At 51.8% G+C, this 22,522-nt stretch overlaps 1 protein-coding gene across 16 annotated transcripts in view; it reads left to right on the top strand.

Annotated features, from left to right (window-relative positions):
• LIG1 (DNA ligase 1) overlaps positions 1-22,522 on the top strand; it is a 39,002-nt gene that overhangs the window by 4,858 nt on the left and 11,622 nt on the right. For 4 of the 16 annotated variants that reach the window (XM_072756031.1, XM_026013861.2, XM_072756026.1 and 1 more), the window contains exons 2-19: positions 1,470-1,540; positions 3,081-3,170; positions 3,844-3,979; positions 5,924-6,047; positions 9,012-9,107; positions 10,902-11,003; positions 11,882-11,995; positions 12,165-12,240; positions 13,573-13,653; positions 13,858-13,914; positions 16,724-16,896; positions 17,296-17,462; positions 17,871-17,947; positions 18,667-18,758; positions 18,934-19,033; positions 19,992-20,077; positions 20,802-20,917; positions 21,947-22,042. In XM_072756031.1, the coding sequence (XP_072612132.1) occupies positions 1,524-1,540; positions 3,081-3,170; positions 3,844-3,979; positions 5,924-6,047; positions 9,012-9,107; positions 10,902-11,003; positions 11,882-11,995; positions 12,165-12,240; positions 13,573-13,653; positions 13,858-13,914; positions 16,724-16,896; positions 17,296-17,462; positions 17,871-17,947; positions 18,667-18,758; positions 18,934-19,033; positions 19,992-20,077; positions 20,802-20,917; positions 21,947-22,042 (1,800 nt within the window). In that variant the 5' untranslated portion in view covers positions 1,470-1,523. Of the gene's footprint in view, positions 1-1,469; positions 1,541-3,080; positions 3,171-3,843; positions 3,980-5,923; positions 6,048-9,011; positions 9,108-10,898; positions 11,004-11,878; positions 11,996-12,164; positions 12,241-13,572; positions 13,654-13,857; positions 13,915-16,723; positions 16,897-17,295; positions 17,463-17,870; positions 17,948-18,666; positions 18,759-18,933; positions 19,034-19,991; positions 20,078-20,801; positions 20,918-21,946; positions 22,043-22,522 lie in introns of all 16 variants that reach the window. The other 12 variants (XM_072756008.1, XM_026013860.2, XM_072755999.1 and 9 more) reach the window with 3 other exon arrangements.

Below are 22,522 nucleotides of genomic sequence, written 5' to 3'. Positions count from 1 at the left end.
CCTTTTTATGTGCTATCACTGTTTAAAATGTTACTAAAGGTACCTAGAACATCTTTCTATATTAGTACATGAGAGTGACTTCATACTTTTTTTTTTTTTTTTTTACTTTTTATTTTGAAAAAATTGTATAGCCTTACGGGAAGTTGTAAAAATAGCTCATCTGTCTCCCTGTAATGGTGACATCTTATATAACCATAGTCCAGTATCAAAACCAGGAAGTTGGCGTTGGACAGTACCATGAACTAGACCACAGAGCTGGTTTGGCTGTGTGTGTGCACATGTATGCCTGTGCTCATGTGTGCACATATGTACAGTGTAAACCCTTGTAAGGATCGATGTAACCACCACCACAGTCAGAATATGGAACAGTCTGTTTCCACAGAGGCACTCACTGTGCTACCCCTATATAGCTGCTCCCCACCCACCTTTTGTCCATAAGCTCTGACAACCCCTGATCTCTTTTTTTTTTTTTTTAATTTTTTATTTATTTATGATAGTCACAGAGAGAGAGAGAGAGGCAGAGACACAGGCGGAGGGAGAAGCAGGCTCCATGCACCGGGAGCCTGATGTGGGATTCGATCCCGGGTCTCCAGGATCGCGCCCTGGGCCAAAGGCAGGCGCCAAACCGCTGCGCCACCCAGGGATCCCCCAACCCCTGATCTCTATCCTAGGTTTTGTCATTTGTTACATAAATGGAATCATACAGTACATAACTTTCTGGAATCGATGTTCTCTGCGGATGTTTTGCCCCTCGTTTCTGTTAACAGTGTACCTTAGAAACTGCTCAGCAGCTGATTCATGTGTACCAGTGGGTATTATTTAATGGGCTGCCATGTTTCAGGGTCATTTTAGGATATTATATAATCACCTAAAAACAGTTTTCTACTGATTTTTTTTTTAAAGACTTTTTTTTTTTTTTTTTTTTTTTTTTTTTTTACTTAGCACGAGCAGGGAGGGGGGCAGAGAGAAAGGGAGAAGCAGACTCCCCACCAAGCAGACAGCCCAACATGGGATCAATCCCAGAACCCTGGGATCATGACCTGAGCTGAAGGCAGATGTTTAACTGACTGAGCCACCCAGGTGGCCCCATTTTTTGCTGATCTTGAAACTTAATTCCGCCCCCAAAACCCCTAACAAAACTGAAAAAAAAAATCCAAACAAACAGAAACAAAAATAAACAACCAAATCTGTAGGTTTCAGTCTCCTTTATGTTAAATGAAAAGCAGCCTGGCTCCACACGATCAAGGAGGCATCTCATCTTGGTCTGACTTGGAACTTTTTCTTCACTAATAAATCTCACCAGCAAATCAGTTTGTCTATAAAAACAAGATTTTCGTATCAGTGGGGAAACTCATGTTTCTGATTTTGTGGGTTTTTTTTTTTTTTTTTTTTTCTTAAAGAAGGAGGGTTACATGTTTTGGTCTCTGCACAACTGGTAGCCCCACCAAGGATCTGGATTTCTGTTTCAGGAACAGCTGGCTGGAGAAAAGGAGGAGAAGGAGGAGGGAGCATTCTGATCCATCATGCAGCGGAGTATCATGTAAGGATGCTCATCCTATCCTCTGAGTTCTCTGCTTATCCTTCTATTCCTTCACTTTTTCCTGGAAGAACACAGGTTAGCCTCCAAATTGGAGTTTCCCAGCGAGCAGGACAGAATATGAGATGTGGAATCTGGGGACGGGTAGCATGTTAACCAGAATTTTTTAGCTGCGGGGTTCAGAAACACCGACTCTGCAGCATCAGGGGTTTGCAGTCGGTGGTTTGGCCCCCCAGGGAACAGCTGGCAGTGTCCAGAGACATTTTTAGTTGTCATCCCTGGGGAGGGGGGGGGGTTGTTTTTAGCATCTACTGGATAGGAGACGGCATGGTAGCTGTTTAACACCTACAGTGCACAGGATAGCCCCCCACAATGAAGAACGGTCTGGCCTGAAATATCCATGATGTCCAGGGTGGGAAACCCTGTCGTAATGCAAGCTGGCTTCAGGAAAATGAGACGGGGAATTGCGTGGCCTGTGTAGTTGAAGCCTTCTGAATTAATGGCCTCAGGCTTGGTTGGATTCAGTTGCCAGAACTCGTTCACTGGAAATTGAGGGGATGTTCCAGTAGGAAACTGGTGAGGCTGCTCCTGGAAGAAGGGGATGGATTCTAGGTTGACCCAGACCTGGATAGCATCACAGGCTGCATTTCTCTCACATGAAGACGAGTCTGGGCATTGTGGGTCCTGGGTGGATAGCACCTCTGATGGCTTTCTGCCTCTGGCTTGTCTTGGCTTAGCTTGATCAGTTGATTGCTGACCGTAAATTAGGCGTCAACTTTGGAATGGGTTTAGATGTACAGAAGAGTTGCTCAGGTGGTAGAGACCATTTCCACATACCTCATTCCACAAAGGCACCCAGTTTCCACCATTGACATCTTGTGGCCTGTTGGTCCCAGTAAGGGACCAGCGTTGGTACATTATTGGTAACTACACTCCACCCTTTATTCCGATCTCATTGGTGTATCTACTAATGCCCTTCTCTATTCTAGGATCTGGTTCAGAGTATCATGTTGCATTTAGTTGTCATGCCTCCTCGGTTCCCTCTGGCGTCACTTCAGGTGACAGTTTCTCAGACTTTGTCATGATACATGCAGACGGTCCCTCAGTTTGTCTGATGTTGTTCTCATAACTAGGCTGGGGTCATGGGCAGCGAAGTAAGGTAACCTCTTGTCACCTCATAGTTGGGGTAAACAATGTGCCTGGGACATCGCTGGTGATGCTGACTGTACTCACTTGGTCAGGAGAGTGGGCGAGGCCTCTCCACCATCACGTTTTCAATGTCCCTTCTCACTACTCACTTCTCTGGAAGCCAGCTATTCAGTCCAGCCAGTCCAGGGGGACAAAGGAGGCCTTGCTTTATTTATCTTTTCCAGAGCACTTCATACCTCCCAATGTCTTATATTTAGTTATTTAACATTTGCCTCTTAGGGAGTGTCAGCCCCTTGGGGGTGGGTACTTGGTGTGTTTATCTCCACCAAAAATGCTTAGTTGATTCTTTATGTTGTTATCATTCCCATTTCCCCCTCCTTCTGTGTTCCTCCAGGTCATTTTTCTACCCCAAGAAGGAGGGCAAAGTGAAAAAGCCAGAGAAGGAGACCTCCAACAGCATCAGAGAGACAGAGCCACCTCCAAAGTACGTAACGGGGCTAGGTGAATTTGTTCCTTTGTAAGTCAGGGCTCTCTTGGCTGTGAGTGTTTCAGACCCAGCTCAGAACGTCTGGGGGTTCTAAAGGGAATTTTTTTGACTTCAGTAACTGGGAAGTCCAAAGGTGGGTCCTGCTTCAGGCACAGCTGGATTCAGGGCCTCAGTGTTGTCCAAGCAGGTTGGTAAGTCCCAAGTTCCAGGAGTGAGACTGGGCAAGCAGTCAGGAGCAAGTCATATGCTTGACCATACCTCTTCCATCTTATTGGTGAGAACCCCTCACATAGCTGCAGGGAGGCTGAGAATGATAGTCTGTAGCTGAGAGCCCGTGGACCTAGGTAAATCTCAGGGGCTTGTATGATTGAAAAAGAGAGAATGTCCAAATGGATGTCAGAGGCCATTCTCTGCTCTCAGTTGGAACTCCCATCTGCTCCTTAGCATTGCTTGTCCATCACAGAGAAGGTGCGCATACAGGAGGCCTCCAGAAATGTGAATGCAGTGGATAGATGGATGATTAAAACTATATGCTGAGGAGGCGCCTAGAAAAAGCTCATGGAATGCTTGAAAGAAAAGGAAGGGAATGGAACATAGTGAAGGAGCTGGAGCATTTGGGAAAGGATCCCCTCTCTGCCTGCTGGAACACCCCCATTTTCCCACCTTCCAGGGTGGCACTGAAGGAGCGGAATGGAGAGGTGCCTGAAAGCGATTCTCCAGTGAAGAGGCCAGGGCGGAAGGTGGCCCGGGTCCTGGGCAGTGAAGGGGAGGAGGAGGACGAAGCCCTCACGCCATCCAAAGCCCAGGTAGGTCCCCACCAGCCTATCTATTCGTTATTTCTGGAAGAAGCCATAATTCCCATTAGCCTCTTGTCACCTGCTCAGGAGTGCTCATGCTCCAGGAGGTGGAGGAGTTTAGCAGCTATTCCCTGGAGCAAATGGACAGTCTGCTGTACACGGTTCCATCTCTGTCCTGTGCCCAGGGCAGGCTCCTTGCCTCGTGCTTCGGCCACCTCACCTATAACCTGCAGCTCTTGAGAGCACCTACTTCATGGGGTAGCTGTGAACAGGAAGGGACTCAGTTCATGTATGGGTCTAAGAATAACACATCATCCAAATTACAGGCTCAAAAATACATGCAGTTTCTCCTATTGTCAGAAGGCTTTCCGTCTTTTCCAGAGACATTGGCTTCCTTCCTCCTTCCTTCCCTTGTTAAAAGTCACTGAATGGGCAGCCAATTGGTGACCTTAATTCCCTCTGCAGCCTTAATTGCCCTTTGCCACATACCTGAATATATTCACAGGTTCCAGGGACTGGGAGGGGCCACTTTAGGAGCTTGGACTTTGCACTGTGGCTGCTAGGGATCTGTGGAATGGTTGTGAGCAGGAGAGGGACAGGGGTAGCTTTGGGTCCCAGGCAACCTTCACAACATCCTTGTGGGGCCTGTGTCTATCAGGATCCAAATAGAGAAAAACCACAAGAGTGATTTGAACAGAGAGAGTTTAATACAAAGAATTATCAACTAGGTATGCAGTTTTCAACTGGGTCACTGCAGGGGTGAAAAGAGTAGGGAAAAAAAAAAAAAAGAGAGAGTAGGGTGCAGCCACCATCCCTGGAGCTGTGGAGCTGATAGACCTTCAGATGCTGGCTGGTGGGGGCCAGGGTCTCTGAGCTTACAGGTGGTGCCCTGAGCACCTGGTCAGATCTGTGAAGCAGGGGCCCTGGGTAAGGGTGCTGGCATCCACGGGGCATCACATCACAGGCCCTGTGAGTGTTACTGGAAATGCAGTAAATTGAATCTGGCTGGAGTAGGCCTCTCTGGTGTCCTGTTAGGGCATTGCCTGACAGAGCCTTCTGTTGGAGTGGGAAAGGGGTTTTCGGAGTCCCAGCATCATGAGGGAGAGTGGATGGGGTAGCCTTGGAGCTGAGGGGCAATCACTTAATAAGAGGCAGAGGGCCTAGTAGGATGAGTTAGGGATTGAAACCCAGATACAAATAACGGGCTTACACAAGGTAGGAATTTCTCTCTCTAATGAGCACGAAAAGTCCAGGATTAGTATGTCAGTTTCTCAGGCTGTTTCTGTACCATTGCTTTTATCCCTAGATGCCCTTGTCCAAGTGAATGTCCATATTTAGCCAGTGAGAAGAGCAAGACACTCACGGGAAGTGTACATCATTTTCCCTTATATTGTGCTGCGTAGTAGTGAGGCTCCTGGCCACACTTACTTCAAGGAATGCCAGGAAGTGTAGTTCTCAGGTTTCTGGGCACACCTAGCTACAGGGGAGGCTGGGATTTGTGGTTTCTTTTTCTTTTTTTTTTTTTTCTTTTTAAGATTTTTATTCATTCATGAGAGACACAGAGAGAGGCAGGGACATAAGCAGGGAGAGAAGCAGGCTCCCTGTGGGGAGCCCGATGGGGGATTTGATCCCAGAACCCCAGGATCACGATGTGAGCCACAGGCAGACGCTCAACCCCTGAGCCACCCCAGAAATGTGGTTTCCACTTGGGCCATTGTATGCCTAGCTAAAAATCAAAGGTTCTGTTACCTTAGAAAACTGAGAGTCGTTATTGTCATCCATGATAAGGAGAGTCTGGCGCCATGAAACCCCACAGGAGGGTAAGGCCCAGGTAAGAGAGGAGAAGGCCTGAATGGACAGAGAATTCACTACCCCTAACTATTTGGAAAACGACAAGGAAGTGGCCACTTCTTCCTCCCCTCACTCTAAAATTTCTCTTTTCTTGCTTTCCAGAAACCTGCCCCAGGCTCTCCACAAGGCTCCCCTCCCAGCCCTGTCACATATCCCGAGAGCAGCCCTTCCCTCTCCACTACCTCTCCTGTGGACATCTCAGCAGGGATCCCAAAGCGGCGCACAGGTGAGGACACACAGGCCCCTGCCCTTTCCCTTACCTGTCTTTGTCCGCAGGAGGATTTGTGCACCAGGCGGCCATCCTTGTGACAACTCTGATCTTAGCATTGTGGTTTAGAGCATGGCTTTACCATCTACTGGCTGTGTGACCTTGAGTAAATGACTTACCTTCTCTGAGCTTTGATTGCTCCGTCTATACAACAGAGACAACAATAATTACAGCATTTATCATACAGAGATTAAGAGCAAATAGGCGGAAAGTGCTTGGAACTCAGCCCAGCCCAGAGTGAGTGCTCAGGAAACACTGGTCATTGGAACTGTGGGTACATGCCTCAAGGAGACAGTGCAGCTCACTGTGGGAGCACAGTGAAGAGAGAGACTTGTAGAAAAGAGATTCACCCAGCCGAGCCCATGAAGGACAAGGGATAGTGAGCAGGGAAGAGGGTTAATGGCAGAAGGAAGTAGGCATTGAGAAGGCCCTTCAGAGCACCGATGATAATGTGCTGGTGTGTAGCTCACAGGGTTGGGATACCAAGCAGGGACACTGGAGATGGTCTGCAGAAAGCTGGCCTGAGGAATGGTACCTCTGTCCTCTGGTAGATCAAGAAGGTTTTGTTTGGGGTGAGGAGGCACAAGTAAGAGACCTTCACATAATGTTGGGTGACAGAGATGACAGATGGGGACCAAGGGACTGAATTTTCAGTGTTAACATCATTTTCGTTAAATTTAAGAGTGAAAGCTGGTGCCAGATTGAGTTACCGAAGATTTTCAGGCACGTTTAGAATAACTTGAGTGTGTAACTCTTCTTTTTTTTTTTTTTAATTTTTTTTTATTTATGATAGTCAGAGAGAGAGAGAGAGAGAGAGAGGCAGAGACAGAAGCAGGCTCCATGCACTGGGAGCCTGATGTGGGATTCGATCCTGGGTCTCTCGGATCGCGCCCTGGGCCAAAGGCGGGCGCCAAACCACTGCGCCACCCAGGGATCCCTGTAACTCTTCTTCAACTGTAAATTCTGTGAAATCCAAACACAGATCCGCTATTTCTGATGAAAACGTAGCACCCAGTTGTTGAGATGTGCTAAAGTACATCAGACTTTGAATTTGAAGACTCAACGTGGAAAAGAGAATGTTCATTTTTTTTAATATTGAAAACACAACATGTTAGAGTTAGTATATTTGGATATATTGGGTTACATAAACTGTATTATTAAAATGAAGTTCATATGGGTTATTTTTCCTTTTTTGAATTAACTACTGGAAAGTTTAAGACCATGTATGTGGCTCACTATATATTTCCATCAAACAGCACTGATGGTATAAGAGCTAGCACACCTGGGGGTGCCTGGCCGGCTCAGTTGGAAGAGTTTATAACTCTTGATCTCAGGGTCATGAGTTCGAGCCCCATTTTGAGTAGGGAGATGACTTAAAAATAAGATCTTGAAAAAAAACTCAGCACAGCTGAAATCAATAGACTGCATGTTAATTACACTTAAATAAAAAATTTCAAAAATTCTTTAATTAAAAAAAAAAAAAAGAAAAGGAGTAGCAGTGGTAATAGGGCTCAGAACTATTGGAGCTCAGACCTGAGCCAAGACGGAGCGAGTAACCCCCAGCTGAGTCTTAGAAGATGAAGTAGTGTTGACTGGGCTGAGGGGGAGCAGCCTTTCCTGCTGTAGCCATGAGTGCCCTGCAGAGCCTCAGTGGAGGAACAGCATGATACTTGGGATCGCATGCACTGGCGTGTTTCTGGAGGATCAAATGCAATTTGGGGAGCAGGGCGAGTTTGAGGACGGTGTGCAGTGAGAGAGGAGAGTGGGGGTGGCTCCCGCAGGGCCCCTGGCATGCTAGGCCAGGACCCTGGGTTTTGTCCTGGGAGTGCTGGGGTGCCACAGGAGGGCTGCGGGAGGTGGGGGTGTCATGAAATAACTTAGTGGCCCAAGGCATGCTGGAAACTCAGGGCTGACCTTCAGATTGACCCTCAGGGTGGGCCAGGGAGGCATGGAATTCTTTTTAGAGGAAAGGACATTTGAACTTTTTCCTAGAGGACCACCGAACAGCAAGTGTGAGGGCTGAGAGGTCTGTTTGGGAACTGCAGGAGTTCCAGATAATGGAGAATGAAGGATTATGTGGCGTGGGAAGAGTTAGAAGGTGAACTGGAGAGAGATGGGGGTAACATGGCAGCAGATATCAGAAAGCTTGCTTCTGGAATGGGGGTGAGGAAATGTAGATGGCTTTGTGAGCAATTAGGGCATTGCCAGCCACAGCTGGTAGTAGATCCGTCTGCAACCGTGCAAAGGAGCCACCAGGTCCAGGAGGCCAAGAAGAGGTGACTAGAGACAATTAAAAGGCAGGTGCCTCTCAGTTCCTCACCATACCTGAGCATCTTGCTTAGAGTCCTCTAGAAGCAATTTCTGAAGCTCTGAAACAATAGTTCAAGAAGTGAGGCATTTCTTTGGGGAGTGCAGAGAACACGGACAGTGAGTGATTCAGGGAAGGAGACATAGCAGAAGATGGAGCAGTTCAGAGAGGCTCTGCATTTATGTACCATTTCTCATCAATCATGAACAAGGGCCCTTCTCGGAGCCTGTTGCTTCCCTGATGTTCGGTGGCCCCCAGAAGAGCCACCCAGGATACACACTGATGGCAAATCCTAGGGGTACAGATGTGGCCCCAAGGGCAGCTACTACAGTCAGCTCTGGGTACTGGGCCAAGCGCATCATAGCATCACTAGCTCTCACGGATTGTTTCCATTCTGCACACGCAGGAGAGGGAGGCACAGAGAGATTCAGTAACCTCCTCAGGTTCACACAGCCAGGAAGCAGCAGAGCTTGAAGGATGAGACCTCCTGGGACGGAAGGGGAGGGTTCCGGAGCCTTCTCAGGGGCCCCCATTATCAATGGGCCTGAGCTCCCTGGACCGGGGGCAGGCGGTCCCACAAAGTCAGCCACACTGAGAGCCCTTTGCCTCCTCAGCTCGGAAACAGCTTCCTAAGCGGACAATACAGGATGTCCTGGAAGAGCAGAGCAAGGATGAGGACAGAGAGGCCAAGAAGAAGAAGGAGGAAGAAGGTGAGGCACCAGGAGGAAGGAGGGAGGGAGTGCACAGTGCACGTGGCAGGGAATCTGGAAGGGTGGGGGCCTCTTCCAGAGGCCAGACTGTTAGGATCCCCGATCTCCATGTCCCTGAATCTAGGTGTGGCCATCAGAACCCTGTACACCAACAGGCATTTGTTACGAGAGCATTTTGAAATGCATTTGTTTGGACCACTATAATTTAGTATTGATTCATAGGCAGTTTCCCATTTTTATTGTTTTTCTATCTGTTTTGATGGAAAATGTTTTCCTCTCCACGACTTCTTTTTCCTTAGAAATATTATCGGAAGGCAGAGTTCCCCAGCCTATCACAGCATCCTTAGAACGTCTTAGTAAATTGTTGCTGGCTCCCCCCCAGCCTGAGCCACCACCTTAGCAGTTCCATTTATTAAATAGTTATGTCCAGACAACTGTTGATGGTTCATGAACCTGGGTGTTTGAGAAAACAGTGCACATCCATTGAAAGGAAAAGCGCTATTTTTTGTTTCATTTTGAAATATTCATGATTAGCCACTAGCTAGGATGTGTCCTGGCCTCTGCACAATTGCCCAAACATTGCAGTCCCTCCTTTCCCGTTCTCTGTTGGCTGGCGTTTGTGCAGTGCGGAGCTTTGTTTTGTTAAGATTTTATTTATTTATTCATGAGAGGCAGAGAGAGAAGCAGGCTCCATGCTGGGAGCCTGACATGTGACTCGATCCCGGGTCTCCAGGATCACACCCTAGGCTGAAGGCGGCGCTAAACCACTGAGCCATCTGGGCTTCCCCAGTGCGGAGCTTTGTTTTTTTTTGTTAAAGATTTTATTTATTTATTCATAGAGACACAGCTAGAGAGAGAGAGGCAGAGACACAGGCAGAGGGAGAAGCAGGCACCACGCAGGGAACCCGATGCGGGACTCGATCCCGGGTCTCTAGAATCACGCCCTGGGCTGCAGGTGGCGCCAAACCGCTGCGCCACTGGAGCTGCCCCAGTGTGGAGCTTTGATCGCAACAACCAGTGAAAGCCCGGCTCTGCAGAAAGGTTAGCATCAGAAATTGCGAGGCCGGTGGTCTGAGGATACTGAAATCTGAAATACCTCAAGCTAGTAGTTCCTGTAGCGTCCAGCAGGTGTTACCAGTTTCCCCTGGAACTGGGAACTATCGCGCGGCACCTGTGGGAACCACTGCCAGGATCCGATCCATTGCCGCCTTTGCTACTGTCAGTGTTTGTTGAATAAAAGGTCCTTATTAGGCTCAACTTCCCGAGGGCATATGTGACTTTCTATCAGTGATGTTTAGTCCATATGCAATCTTAGTGTAAATGGTGCACTTTTTAGCCGGTATCTGCGTCTGGGGCCTTGGAAGGGCGAGTAGCTTCTTGAACCTAAGGCATGTTTTTCTCAGGGTCACTTCCGCAGTTTCATTATTTAATTACTCTAGAGGTGTGATTTTTTTTCTTCCAGTTTAAAACATTTTTCGTTTTTACCTCTATCAAGTTAATCATGTGCATTTGGAACTCTTTCCAGTTGCACCTTGCAGTGAATAGTTCTAGAAGTTGATAAGAAGACACTGTCTATCTGTTTCCAGCTGCTCAGGCGAATGAACGTGGGGTTTGGATTCTGTTGGAGACCCTGCTGTGCTTGGGGCTGACCAGGAGCGGGCTCACACCTCCTGGCGCTTTATAGACATGCCTGATCGGCACAGGAGCAAATGAGAACAGAATGTCTCAGGTGTTGAAATGTATCTGGGGTCAGAGTGTTTTTTTTCCATCTGACTTTTCTGTCATCTAAAGCAGAGACCCCACCAGAAAGCCTGTCAGAATCTGAAGTGACCCAAGAGAAGGAGGCAGAAGGAGAGGACCAACCTGTGACATCCCCTGAGCATCGAGAGACCTCCCGTGAGTTTCCAGTCCCCCTGCAGCCCCAGCTCTCTGGTTTGGCCTTCCAAGGCCAGTTAATTTTAAATAAGACTCAAGTGTGTTGTTTAAATGTGAATTCTGGGGGCTCCTGGGTGGCTCAGTCAGTTAAGTGTCTGCCTTCAGCTCAGATCATGATCTCATGGTCCTGGGATGGAGCCCCCAGTTGGGCTTCCTGCTCAGTGGAGAGTCTGCTTCTCCCTCTGCCCCTCCTCCTTCTTTGTCCTTCCTCGTTCTCTTTCAAATAAATAAATGAAATCTTTTTCAAAAAGTGAATTCTAGGGGAATCAGAGGTTTTATCATCATCGTTGCTTTTATGGTTGAAATCCTCCCCTCACCCCTCCCCAGTGCACTTGGGAAAAGAAGAAAGAGCCAGTCATCCTCAAAATATTTGTATCTTTGAGAAATCACAGGCACTAAACGTTACTGAGGGTAGTTATGAAGTAAGGCAGCCCGGCTGAGCTGGGGGGTTTTGAGGTTATAGTTACCCTCACAAGCCCTGCAGCCGGGTGTCTGTGAAACTCCTGTGTGAGAAACAGCACCACAGGTGAGGGGACGTTTTGAAGATGCACATCGTATCTGATTTTCTGCAACTGCAGGAGATGTGGAAACATTTTCTTCTGATCCTGCTGAGATGTCTTTTTTTTTTTTGCCGCTGTGAAGTCTCCAGGCTCAGACCAAACGCTAGAGAGATTTCTGTTAGTACTGACCAAAAAGCATCAGACCCAAGAGGCTCATAAAGACAAGGGGCCGAACTGATGGCCTTTTCCATCTATGGCATCAGAACAACCTTGGGTGACAAATGAAGCCTCGGATTGAAAGTTGGCATCACCAACTGACATCTCTTGCTTTGGCAGCAGAGCCCCCGGTGGATAGCACGTTGGAGCCTGCAGTGTCTGGGAAGCAGGAGGCTCAGAAGGAGGACTCGGCTAAGCTGCCCACCAGAGCCCCCAAGACGGTCAGCAGCTTCTTTGGTGAGTGTCTCCCACCCCTGAGCTGCCAGCGCGATCCAAGGGGGCAGGTGAGCCTTTCTCCAGAGTGTGCCCCACCCCATGGAAGGTCTGACCCCTGACTCCTGGCCCCATGATTGGGTGGTGGGGGCTCTCAGGAGGAGGGCATACAGGTTCCTGACTTCATTCCCAGCCCCACGGAAACCGGCAACCAAGAAAGAAGGGAAAGAAGAGGACCCTGGCACTCCAAGGCAGGAGGAGACCAAGGGGTGAGTCTGTATCAGCTGTCAAGTAGAGAGGACCGAGCATTAAGAGGAGGCGTGCAGGAAGTCCAGATTCTCTTGATTGGATTCCTCTAACCATGAGACCAGTGATCACTAGAAATTTTCAACTTTAACCATCGGTGATTACGATTGATTATTCTAATGACGTGTTTTGGGGATTTTTTTTTTCTTTAAGGTTGTGTTTTATTTATTCATGAGAGACACAGAGAGAGAGGCAGAGACACAGGCAGAGGGAGAAGCAGGCTCCCTGTGGGGAACCTGATGTGGGACTCCATCCCAGGACCCCAGGATCACGCTGCTACACGTCTTTCTTCACCCTCCCGACAACGCGGGGTGGTAGGGACTCTCGGTGGCTCCGTCGTACAGATGGGGACACCATGGTTCAGAGAGAGGAAGCTGCTTTCTCGGGGTAACAGCTGCTCAGGGACGTGAACTCAGATGAATCTGACTGCAGGGTCTGGGCTGCTGTGGTGGCTCCAGCAGGGTCAGTGTGAGGCATTTCTGGAGGCATTTATGGTGGGGAGGTGTAGAATGCCGTCTCTGAAGCCGTGCTGCTAACTAGCTGTGTGGCTGAGTGGGAGCTACTCAAGCACTTACCTGGGAAACAGGGTTAGAAGAGTCCCTAGTGTAGCTGATTGCTAACAGGTGGATGCTGTGAACACAGTGCCTGGCACTTGAGACATCTAGGGACCACACCCTTCTGCCATTCCTACTGGTTCCATCCAGAGAGGTAAGGTTGGGTAGGATGCCCAAAGGGATCCCTTGCCTCTTAGAATGGCCCCAAAGGATTGCCTTGGTGGCTCAGTGGTTGAGCATCTGCCTTTGGCTCAGGTCGTGATCCCAAGGTCCTGGGATTGAGTCCCACGTTGGGCTCCCCATAGGGAGCCTGCTTCTCCCTCTGCCTATGTCTCTGCCTCTCTCTGTGTGTCTCTACCTCAGGGCCTTTGCACTTGCTGTTCCCCCTGCCTGGAGTGTTCTTCTCTATGATATGCACTCTGCTCGCTCCTCATGTTATTCTGCCCAATGTCTCCTTCCCCATCCTTTCCTCAGAAGTAGCACCTTCCATCCTGCCTTCCCCAACTTGGTTTTATTTTGTTTGTGGAAATAGTTTTTAATATCAAAATGATTTGTTTCTGTGCTTTTTGGGTCCCCCCCCCCCGATTCCCCAGCTAGAATGTGAGCTCTAGGCTCGCAGACTTAGTTTTCATTCATTTCTGTGCCCTCATGCCTAGAGCTTGGCTAGGCGCTCAGAAAACATTAATTGGAGGAATGGCTTCTCTTTGACTCAGGTGTCTAATCTCCCTGTTGCCTCTACAGACCCCTGGACCCTCCCAGCTACAATCCTGCCAAGAACAACTACCATCCCATTGATGATGCATGCTGGAAGCCAGGCCAGAAGTGAGGCTTCCCCCGCCCCCAACTACCCTCCTCTATTCCCTGTCCTCGGGTGCGTCTCACCAGAGGCCTCCACTGGAGGAAGCCGTCAGATCTCTCACGTCCACATTCTGGGGACACAGTGTTGAAGGTGTGGGGACTCAGGTGGACCTACAGATGGATGGTGTGGGCTGTACACACTGCCCCATGTCTCTCTTCCTTCCCCAGGGTCCCTTACCTGGCTGTGGCCCGGACATTTGAGAAGATTGAGGAAGTTTCTGCTCGGTAATTAGGCAGGCCCACCTGGGCAGGTGGGGGGTGGTGGGGTACTGGCTTGTGCTCCTGCTCGGTCCCTTCCCCTCTGTTCTTTCCCCTTTGCCCTCCGGTCTGCATCCCCGGCCCCTGGGGTGGCTGCAGGGCCTCTTGGGTCCCGAGCTGCAGAGACCCACACCATACTTCTGTCTCTCTATGGGTCAAAACGAGCCAAGAGGGTGAGCCCAGATTCCTGGGGTGGGGAAACCGCCTTCTCCCGATAGCAGGAACTTAATCTCCCCTCAATGGTGAGAAGTGACCACAACCTCGCCAATTTTGTCACTCTTAGTGTAAGGATGTCCGGGTCAGGTTACAGCAAGAACCCCACTCCCAGTGAATGCTGGCCAGGCTGCTGGCACTCAGGGCTGCTGGGATCTGGCCTCCCCTCCTGCCTGGCCCAGCAATCATCCCCCGTGTGTTCAGCCAGTGCTGGGGGGCGGGGGCACCCACTTTATTCCACCTCATCCTGCTGCTCGCCTGCACCATCAGCATTGTTTCCAGAAGATCACTTCCTGTGGGTTGAAGTAGGTCTCGGTCCTTTTAACTGTTCGGTAGGATTCCTTCATTTTTATCCATCATACATCGTTTTTTTTTTAACCTCTCAGACGTGAGAAAGAAACCTCCTCTGGGGCATAAACCCCAAGATGTAATCCGGAGGGCCCAGGAAGGGCCCAGAGTGCCAGGCCTATGGGCCGCAGCAGCAGGAGGGCTGGATTAGCCAAAGCCCAGCCCAGGGGACAGTGGGTGCAGACAGGTCTGGGAGTAGGCCCAGTTCTGCTGCTTTCCTGGCTGTGTGATTGTTGGCAGGTGGCCTGACCTCTCTGAGCTTTGATCTCGTTACTAGTAAAGTGAAGATCATCTGTCTCCAGCTTGCTCTGAGAGCTGTGGGAGAGAGAGTAGCACAGGCATTCAGTGTCCAGAGATGCTGTCAGAAATCACTGCATTCAGGAGAACCGCAGGCGACTGTCCAAACCCCAACCCACAGTTGGACGGTTCTCTAATTTTTTTTTTTTGCTTTATTTGAAATAGTTTTAAACTTAGAGGAAAATTGCAGAAATAGCACAGCGAGTCCCCATGTGCCCTTGGCTAGCTATCTCTAGTGTTAACATCTCCTGCCAGCGCAGGATAGTTGCCATAACCAGGACGTTAACGTCAGTGCACGCTCTTGAGTGACACATACAGACTTTGTGTGTGTTTTTGCTGGTTGCCCCCTCGGCGTTGTCTTTGCTGGGCCAGGGCCCGACCCAGACCCTGACCCCTACCCTTGGCACGGGGTCACCCTGTCTCCTCATCTCCTTCATCCTGATCGGTTTCTCTTAGTCGGCCTTTCTCACCGTGTGGCAGTTTTGAAGAGTCCCGTGATTTCGTAGAAGGTCTCAGTTTAGGTTTGTCTGATACTTCCTCAAGAATTGTTTCAGGTGACGCGTCTCCTGTCAGGAGGGATGCTATGTCACTGCATCCCACTGGGGCCAGGGCGGGGAGGTGGCAGGGGACACCTGCCACTGCCATCAGACTCCTAGTTACATGGCTTCAGGGCATCTACCGGGCGCCTCCGCCATACATTTGCTGTCTTCCCCTTTGCAATTAGCAGGCGTCTCATGGGGCTCCACTCCAAGCCTGTGCAGGGATTGTATTTGTCTTCAAACTCATGCCACTGACTTTAGCATCCCCAGGAGTGTCCTCAGGCTGCCAGAACAAATATCCAGCCATAGGCTTGGTGACTAGAAACACAGAAATGCATCCTCTCACCTTTCAGGAGGCCACAGGTCCGAAGTCAAGGGGTGGGCAGGGCTAGTTCCTCCTGGAGCCTCTCGGGCAAACCTGACCTGTGCCTCCCCCGGCTGATGGTGGCTGCAGGCAGTCCTTGGCCTATGGCCACGTCATTCCAGTCTCTGCCTCCAGTTCCACATGGTCTTTCTCTCTGGGTGTCTTTTTCTGTGTTTTATAAGGGTACTTTTACTAGATTGAGGGCCCACCCCACCCGGGATGGCCTCATCTTGCTCCTTACCTCAGTTACACCTCCTAAGACCCTCTTTCCAAATAAGGCCCCATTCTGAGGCTCCAGGCGACCTCAGTTTTGGGGGCATGCTGTATGTCAGCCTGTCTGCCCCTGTGGTGCTTTGTGTTTCTCTCTCTCTCTCTCTCTCTCTCTCTTTTTTCTCATGCCTCTTCCATGCCTTAATTGAGCTTCTTCTGTAAGAGAGACTTAGCTTCTCTTTCTAGTGAGGCCTTGACAGCAAACGCAGACGTTTGCACAGATCCTCTGAGCCACGCAGAATCGCAGAATCGTGGTTTACTTTGCGAGCTAGCACAGCGTGGTGATGGGGAGTGTGGGCCCTTGAGCTAACGGCCTCTGCTCACGTCTCAGCCTGATTCTCACTGGTTGTGACCTTGGGCGAGTTATGTGATCTCTCTGGGCCTCAGTTGCTTCGTCTGTAAAGTGAGAGTGATATCACTATCTATCTCCTGGGGGAGCCATGAGCGTTCAGGGAGAGGAAACACACAAAGCAGAGTGCTCAGATGCGGTACCCCCCCTTTCCCCGGCCACAGCATCTAGAACATGCTCCACGCGCAGCAGTTGTTCTGTGGATGGTCATCTGTAAGCGTGGAGCAGGCTCACTGTCCCACCGGCAGCCTGTGTTTGTGCCTACAGCTCAGGCCTCCACCTGGGCCTGGACTTGAGCTCCCCTTCTCCTTTCTTGAGATCCTTTCCACCTGCCCCCACCTTTGACCCCGGAAATGCCAGGAAGTCACACCCCTGTCCCCCCACCCCCACCCCCAGGCTCCGGATGGTGGAGACGCTGAGCAACTTGCTGCGCTCTGTGGTGGCCCTGTCACCTCCGGACCTCCTCCCTATCCTCTACCTCAGCCTCAACCGTCTTGGGCCGCCCCAGCAGGGTCTGGAACTTGGTGTCGGTGATGGTGTTCTCCTCAAGGCGGTGGCCCAGGCCACAGGTAAGCAGGGGGTGTGGTGGCAGCTCCTGCGTGAGGAGGCTCTGAGGGAGAAAGTACAGAGGTGGAGAGGATGTGAGAGATGGCAGAGGGGCACTGAAGGTGGGAGCGTGGGTGCTGGTTCAGGTGAGGGAGGCCCTGTGCCTTGGGTGGGAGGAGGGGCTGGGGAGATAGGCGTGCGGAGGGAGCAGGACCAGGGAGCTGGGACTAAGGGTCGGGGCCCAGAGAGGCCAAAGAGCCTGGAGGGCAAGGGGAGATGCAGGGAGACCACAAGTGGGGCCTCTGGGGCTTGGTGTTCATGGTGGGAGGCAGGGTGGGTCCTGGGCTGGGTGTGGACAGAGAGAGCTTGAGACAGACATGGCCCTATGCGTCCCCCTCACCACTGGTTCCCTCCACCCCAAGGGCGGCAGCTGGACTCTGTTAAGGCAGAGGCAGCTGAGAAGGGTGACGTGGGGCTGGTGGCCGAAAACAGCCGCAGTACCCAGAGGCTCATGCTGCCCCCACCTGCTCTCACCGCTGCCGGGGTCTTCGCCAAGTTCCGAGACATTGCCCGGCTTGCTGGCAGTGCTGTGAGTGGGGCACGATGGCACCCCTGCGCCCCAAACCCCCTGCCCTCTCTGCCCTTCCCCTTGGGGACCTGGAGCCATGCATGTAGCAAGGGGAACTTCTGATCACACTCTTTGGGGTTGGGAGGCTTTAGGCCTGCTGGTGGGGTGCAGAGCTTTCCTTCTTCCTGCTTGCAGGATGGTGCAGGGGCATCTCCTCTTGAGATTCCAGCACCTGCTCTGCTGCTGCCTCATGACAGGACACGGGACAGTAAATACTTGCTGGATAGGGGGAGGGAGGGAGGCAGGCTGGAGCTGGCGGAGAAGTGGGAATGGGCTGACAGCAGGGGCAGGCATTCCAGGGGGCCAGCCCAGAGGAGGTGTGCTCCCCTTCCTTCGCCCCAGGTACCAACTGCTCGACTCTCCCTTCAGTCCACAGCCAAGAAGATAGATGTCATCAAAGGCCTCTTCGTCGCCTGCCGCCACTCAGAAGCCCGATTCATTGCCAGGTAGGCGTGGGTCTGGGAGACTGGAAGAGGTGACGGGAGGGAGGGACGGATGGGCAGTGGGATTCCCGCTGGTGCAGGGGGAATGGGAATACTGGGTCCCTTTCCCAGGCAGCTCGTCTCCTGTGTCCTGGGGCTCGTGGGTAAGAGGTGCCCTGATGGATTAGTGACGTCCACCTTGGCCTCCATGAGAGCCGAGCGGACGGGAGCCACACAGTTGCCCTGAGGGTGAAAATAGTCATGGGCAGCTCCTACCATGGAGTGTTTCTCGGGCGCCTGGTACTGCGCGTGGTAGCCTGGCGCTGCCCGGCCCCATTACCCTCAGCCGGGTCTCCTGAAGGGGAGATGGCACACTCTCTGGCCCCCTCTGGGGAGGCTGTGTCCCGCTGCCTGGTCCACTCGCCTGGCTCGCCCTCTCCGAGCCTCACTGCTTCCCCAGAGGGCAGCTGAGATGAGAAGCAAAGACTTCGCCAGGCACCCACTTCTGCCCCAGGGAAGGCCAGCGGCCATGGCTCTTAGGGCCTGGCCTCAGTTTCCTCATCTTTTCAGTGGGGCCATGTGATTCCTCAGGTGTCTTCCAGGCCCAACAGTTGTTCTGGTTTTGAGGAGAGGGTTACAGAGAGTCAAGGTGGGGAAGATGGGAGGAGGCGGGGGGCAGAGGGTAGAGGGCAAGATGGAAGGGTGGTGACAAGCCCGTGCCACCTCGCCTGCTGTCTCCCCAGAGCCCTGAGTGGACGGCTGCGCCTCGGGCTGGCAGAGCAGTCGGTGCTGGCCGCCCTCGCCCAGGCTGTGAGCCTCACGCCCCCAGGCCAAGGTGAGGCCCTGCACTGGAGTTAACCCGCCTGCCCTCCTTTCCTGAAGTCCATGCCCCGGCTCCCCTCCAGGCTCCTTCCCTGGCAGCCTTGTTTCCAACACGCCACCCCTGTGCCCCTGGGGTCACCGAGGGGTCAGGCCCATCCCAAAGCCTCTGCTGGTGGGTCTGGTCCTAGAATTCCCCCCGGCCATTGTGGATGCTGGGAAGGGCCGGACGGCAGAAGCCCGAAAGACGTGGCTGGAGGAGCAAGGCATGATCCTGAAGCAGACGTTCTGGTGAGATCCAGGGCCATGGGAAGGGTGAACAGACTAGGAGGGGCGGGAGACCCTGAGGGGCGGTGGGCTCAGTGCCGAGGGTTACTGGTGATGTGGGAGGTGCCAGCGGCTGGTAGGCACTAGTGACAGAGCAGGGTGGAAATCCAGACAAGATTAGTGCTGGACACGAGGTGGGGGACAGCAATTATGAAGGTGGGTGGGGAACAGCAAAGGATCGGGGACAGTGAGCAGTGAAGAGATGCGGGCCTCAGCTCTCCTGGACACCTGGGAGTTCCAGGAGGACCACGCATGCACAAAGGCCCTAAGAGAAGCAGAGCAGGGCTAGTGACTGACCGGAGTGACGGGTCAGGTCATCCATGGGGTGATAGCGAGGGCTGTAGAGAGGACCGTGTGGGGGGGACCTGGCCAGCAGCCCACCCAGGGCTGGCCGTAGCAAGGTGGTGACCGCCCAGAGAGAGTGTCAGTGGCGGGAGGGCCCAAGAACATTTCTGCCAAGATCCTTGGGGCGCCCACTCGGGCACGTGGCAGGGGAGAACCCTCAAACCCCTGAGCCAGGACATCATCTCCACTCTGCCCACGGGGAGGATCTACAAACTGTTGCTTCCTGACCCACTCCCAGCCAGCTAAGTCAGAATCTCGAGAGGTGAGACCTGGCCTTGGAGAAAGTCCTTTATCTATCCCTGAGTGGTTTAAATGTGTAGGTCAGGTAAAGGGCCACTGGCCTCGTGATGACAGGCAGGGGTGATGGCAGGCCCAGACCAAGAGAGACAGTGGCACTGAGGGGGAGATCGTGACAGAGATAGCCAGATTCTTGGGGGGTGAAGGGGCAGAGGAGTCAGGAGCAGACCTGAGGACAAGGTGACAGTGACAGAGGCACATCTGCAACCAGAGCATAGGGTTTCCAGGCCGCCAGAGTTCTGGAAAGACACCTGCAAGTTTATTCTTGCCCCCACGCCAGCGAGGTGCCCGACCTGGACCGGATCATCCCTGTACTGCTGGAGCATGGCCTGGAGCACCTCCCCGAGCACTGCAGGTTGAGCCCAGGTACAAGCCCATTAGGGGTGACTCCAGCCCCACCCTGGGCAGGATTGGGTCTGGGGCCACAGAGCTGGAGCTCAGCCCTTCTGTAAGCTCCACTCCCTCCTCCTGGCCTTAGCTTCTTTCGTCCTTCTAAGAACCTGCAGATTCCTCCTCTTGCCACCACATTTGGGTTCTGTTCCCTGTGCTGAAACCCATCCCTTTTCTGTTTCAAGTCTCTGTCTATATTAGGTAGGGTGGGGGTGAATGCTGTGATAGAGATACCCCAAAAGGCAGTGTGTCGAGGCAGGCAGAGTCTTCCTCTGGCTCATAAGAGTCTAGAGGAAGGCAGGTTATCAGGCAGGATACATGGGTGGGCTCCAGGGACACCCTCCCACACACACACTGGGGGACTCAGGTTCCTCTGTCCTGTTGTTCTATCATCCTGAGGTTTTCACCTTAATGTGCATGACCAGAGGTGGCTTACGTTTCTAGATCACAAGAGAGGGAGAAGGGTGTGACCAGACTTTGTGCACACCCCTACCCATGCATCTTCATTGTGTGGCCTTACCTAGATGCAAGGGAGGCTGAGAGCAGGCAAGCTGCCCTCCTGATCCGGGAGGGCATGTTCTCTTCTTACGCAGAAAGGAGAATGGGTCTTGGGCACAGCTAATTGTCTCTGTCATATTCCCTCTCTGATGTGTTAATGGTGCCTACCTCAGTTTCCTAATTCTCGCTCCTCCCCCTCCAGGGGTTCCACTGAAACCAATGCTGGCGCACCCCACCCGGGGTGTCAGCGAGGTCCTAAAACGTTTTGAAGAGGCAGCTTTCACCTGCGAGTACAAATACGATGGGCAGAGGGCACAGGTATGAAGGTGGACACATCCCTTCAGCAGAAGAGCATGTGCCAGAGAGCAGGGCCCTGGGATGGGGCAGACCCAAACTCAAAGCACCTCCTGTCATAGACTGCTCGTCTGACCTTATGTATCTGGGTTTAATATCCAACTTCGTTTAACGACAACGTTAACATAGCTCACCTAACTTCCCTGAAAATCAGTTTTATTTGATGAAATTATCGAAATTCCTGACCCAAGGCAGTGGGAGTTCACTTTGCCTGTGCCCTTCTGGCGGGGGTGTTCACTGTAACAGCCGTTATGGGAAGCACCTACTTAATCTTCAGTGAGATTATGTAAGCATGTGTCCAACGCCCCGGTGCCAAGGACGTCCTTGGTTGGGTCTATAGGGATGCTCCTTTGTGGCTCTGCCGTCCTGGCGGGGAGTTGGGACTATTATGTTCATCACCGGGATGGAGGAGCAAGTGTAGTGGATATCCACCCTTTGGTGGTTTGAAGCAGTTAAAAGTAGATTTAGTGTCATAGAAGGATCTTCAAAATATAATGCTGAGAAAAAATAAAAGAATTTATGGTAGTAACAGCGGTTTTAAATATGTATGTTTTCATATGTTTTTTAAGTCCTATATGTCATATCCAACACATACTCAACTGTTGGGATGACATACGTGTAAGGTGGCATATTTGTCCATTCTGCTTAAGGGCTGTGACCAGACTATATTAAAATAAATTAACAATAAAATCAGAATGTCTTTTACAGCTTAACATCCAGGTAAATCCGCTTAAACAGCGAGACACTTGAGCATCCAAGGTGGGGGCAGAGGGTGGTGGTGAAAGGGAGGATGAGGAAGGTGATGGCAGGGGCTTCCACAGACTGGGGGGAGGCGCTGCATGGATGGAGGAGGTGATTTACTCAGGTCTCTGCACCAGTTCCTTCTCCAGACCTTCTGGAATCTTCTGCCGGTGAAAGTGGGGTCAGAAGAGAAAGGAGGGACCAGTGGGGGTGGGCTGGGTTCTGAGTCCCTCTCTGCTCTCTCTGCTGCAGATCCACGTTCTGGAAGGTGGGGAGGTGAAAATCTTCAGCAGGAATCAGGAAGACAATACCGGAAAGTACCCAGACATCATCAGCCGCATCCCCAAGGTAGGTGTCTGCTTCCCCTGGTCGGGGGTGGGTAGGGGAGGCTGCAGTTATGGGGCAGAGAACTGCGGCCTGTCCAGGCCAGCTGGACACAGCACGGTTGTCAGAAGGAGATTGGAGTGCGTTTGGCTGCAGATAATGCAACACCCATCTCCCAGAGGCTTGAGCAGATGCCCTTTTTTTTCTCAAGGGAATCTGGGTAGGCTAGCCTGGCTCAGCTGTGCACCCAAGTTCTCCAGAAGCCATTTATTTCTGTCTCTGTCCTCTGTTGTCCTTGACTGGTCGGCTTTTCTTCCCAACACTTGTCCCCTGATCATCCCCGGATAGGTGCCACCATTCAGATGGAAAGACAGTCAAGGGGGTTCTGGCTTCCTACCATGCAGGTGCCTCCCACCACCCTGGGCCAACTCTGGTTTGGGGTCACCGTCCAGCCTTGGGCCCCGTGGCGCAGCAGAGGCTGAAAAAGCCAGAATGTCACACTGA

The sequence above is a fragment of the Vulpes vulpes genome, chromosome 1 (genome assembly GCF_048418805.1).
Source record: "Vulpes vulpes isolate BD-2025 chromosome 1, VulVul3, whole genome shotgun sequence".
Lineage (NCBI taxonomy): Eukaryota > Metazoa > Chordata > Mammalia > Carnivora > Canidae > Vulpes > Vulpes vulpes.
The sequence above is the reverse complement of the archived record's forward strand: the minus strand, read 5'-3'. Positions and strand labels throughout refer to the sequence as shown.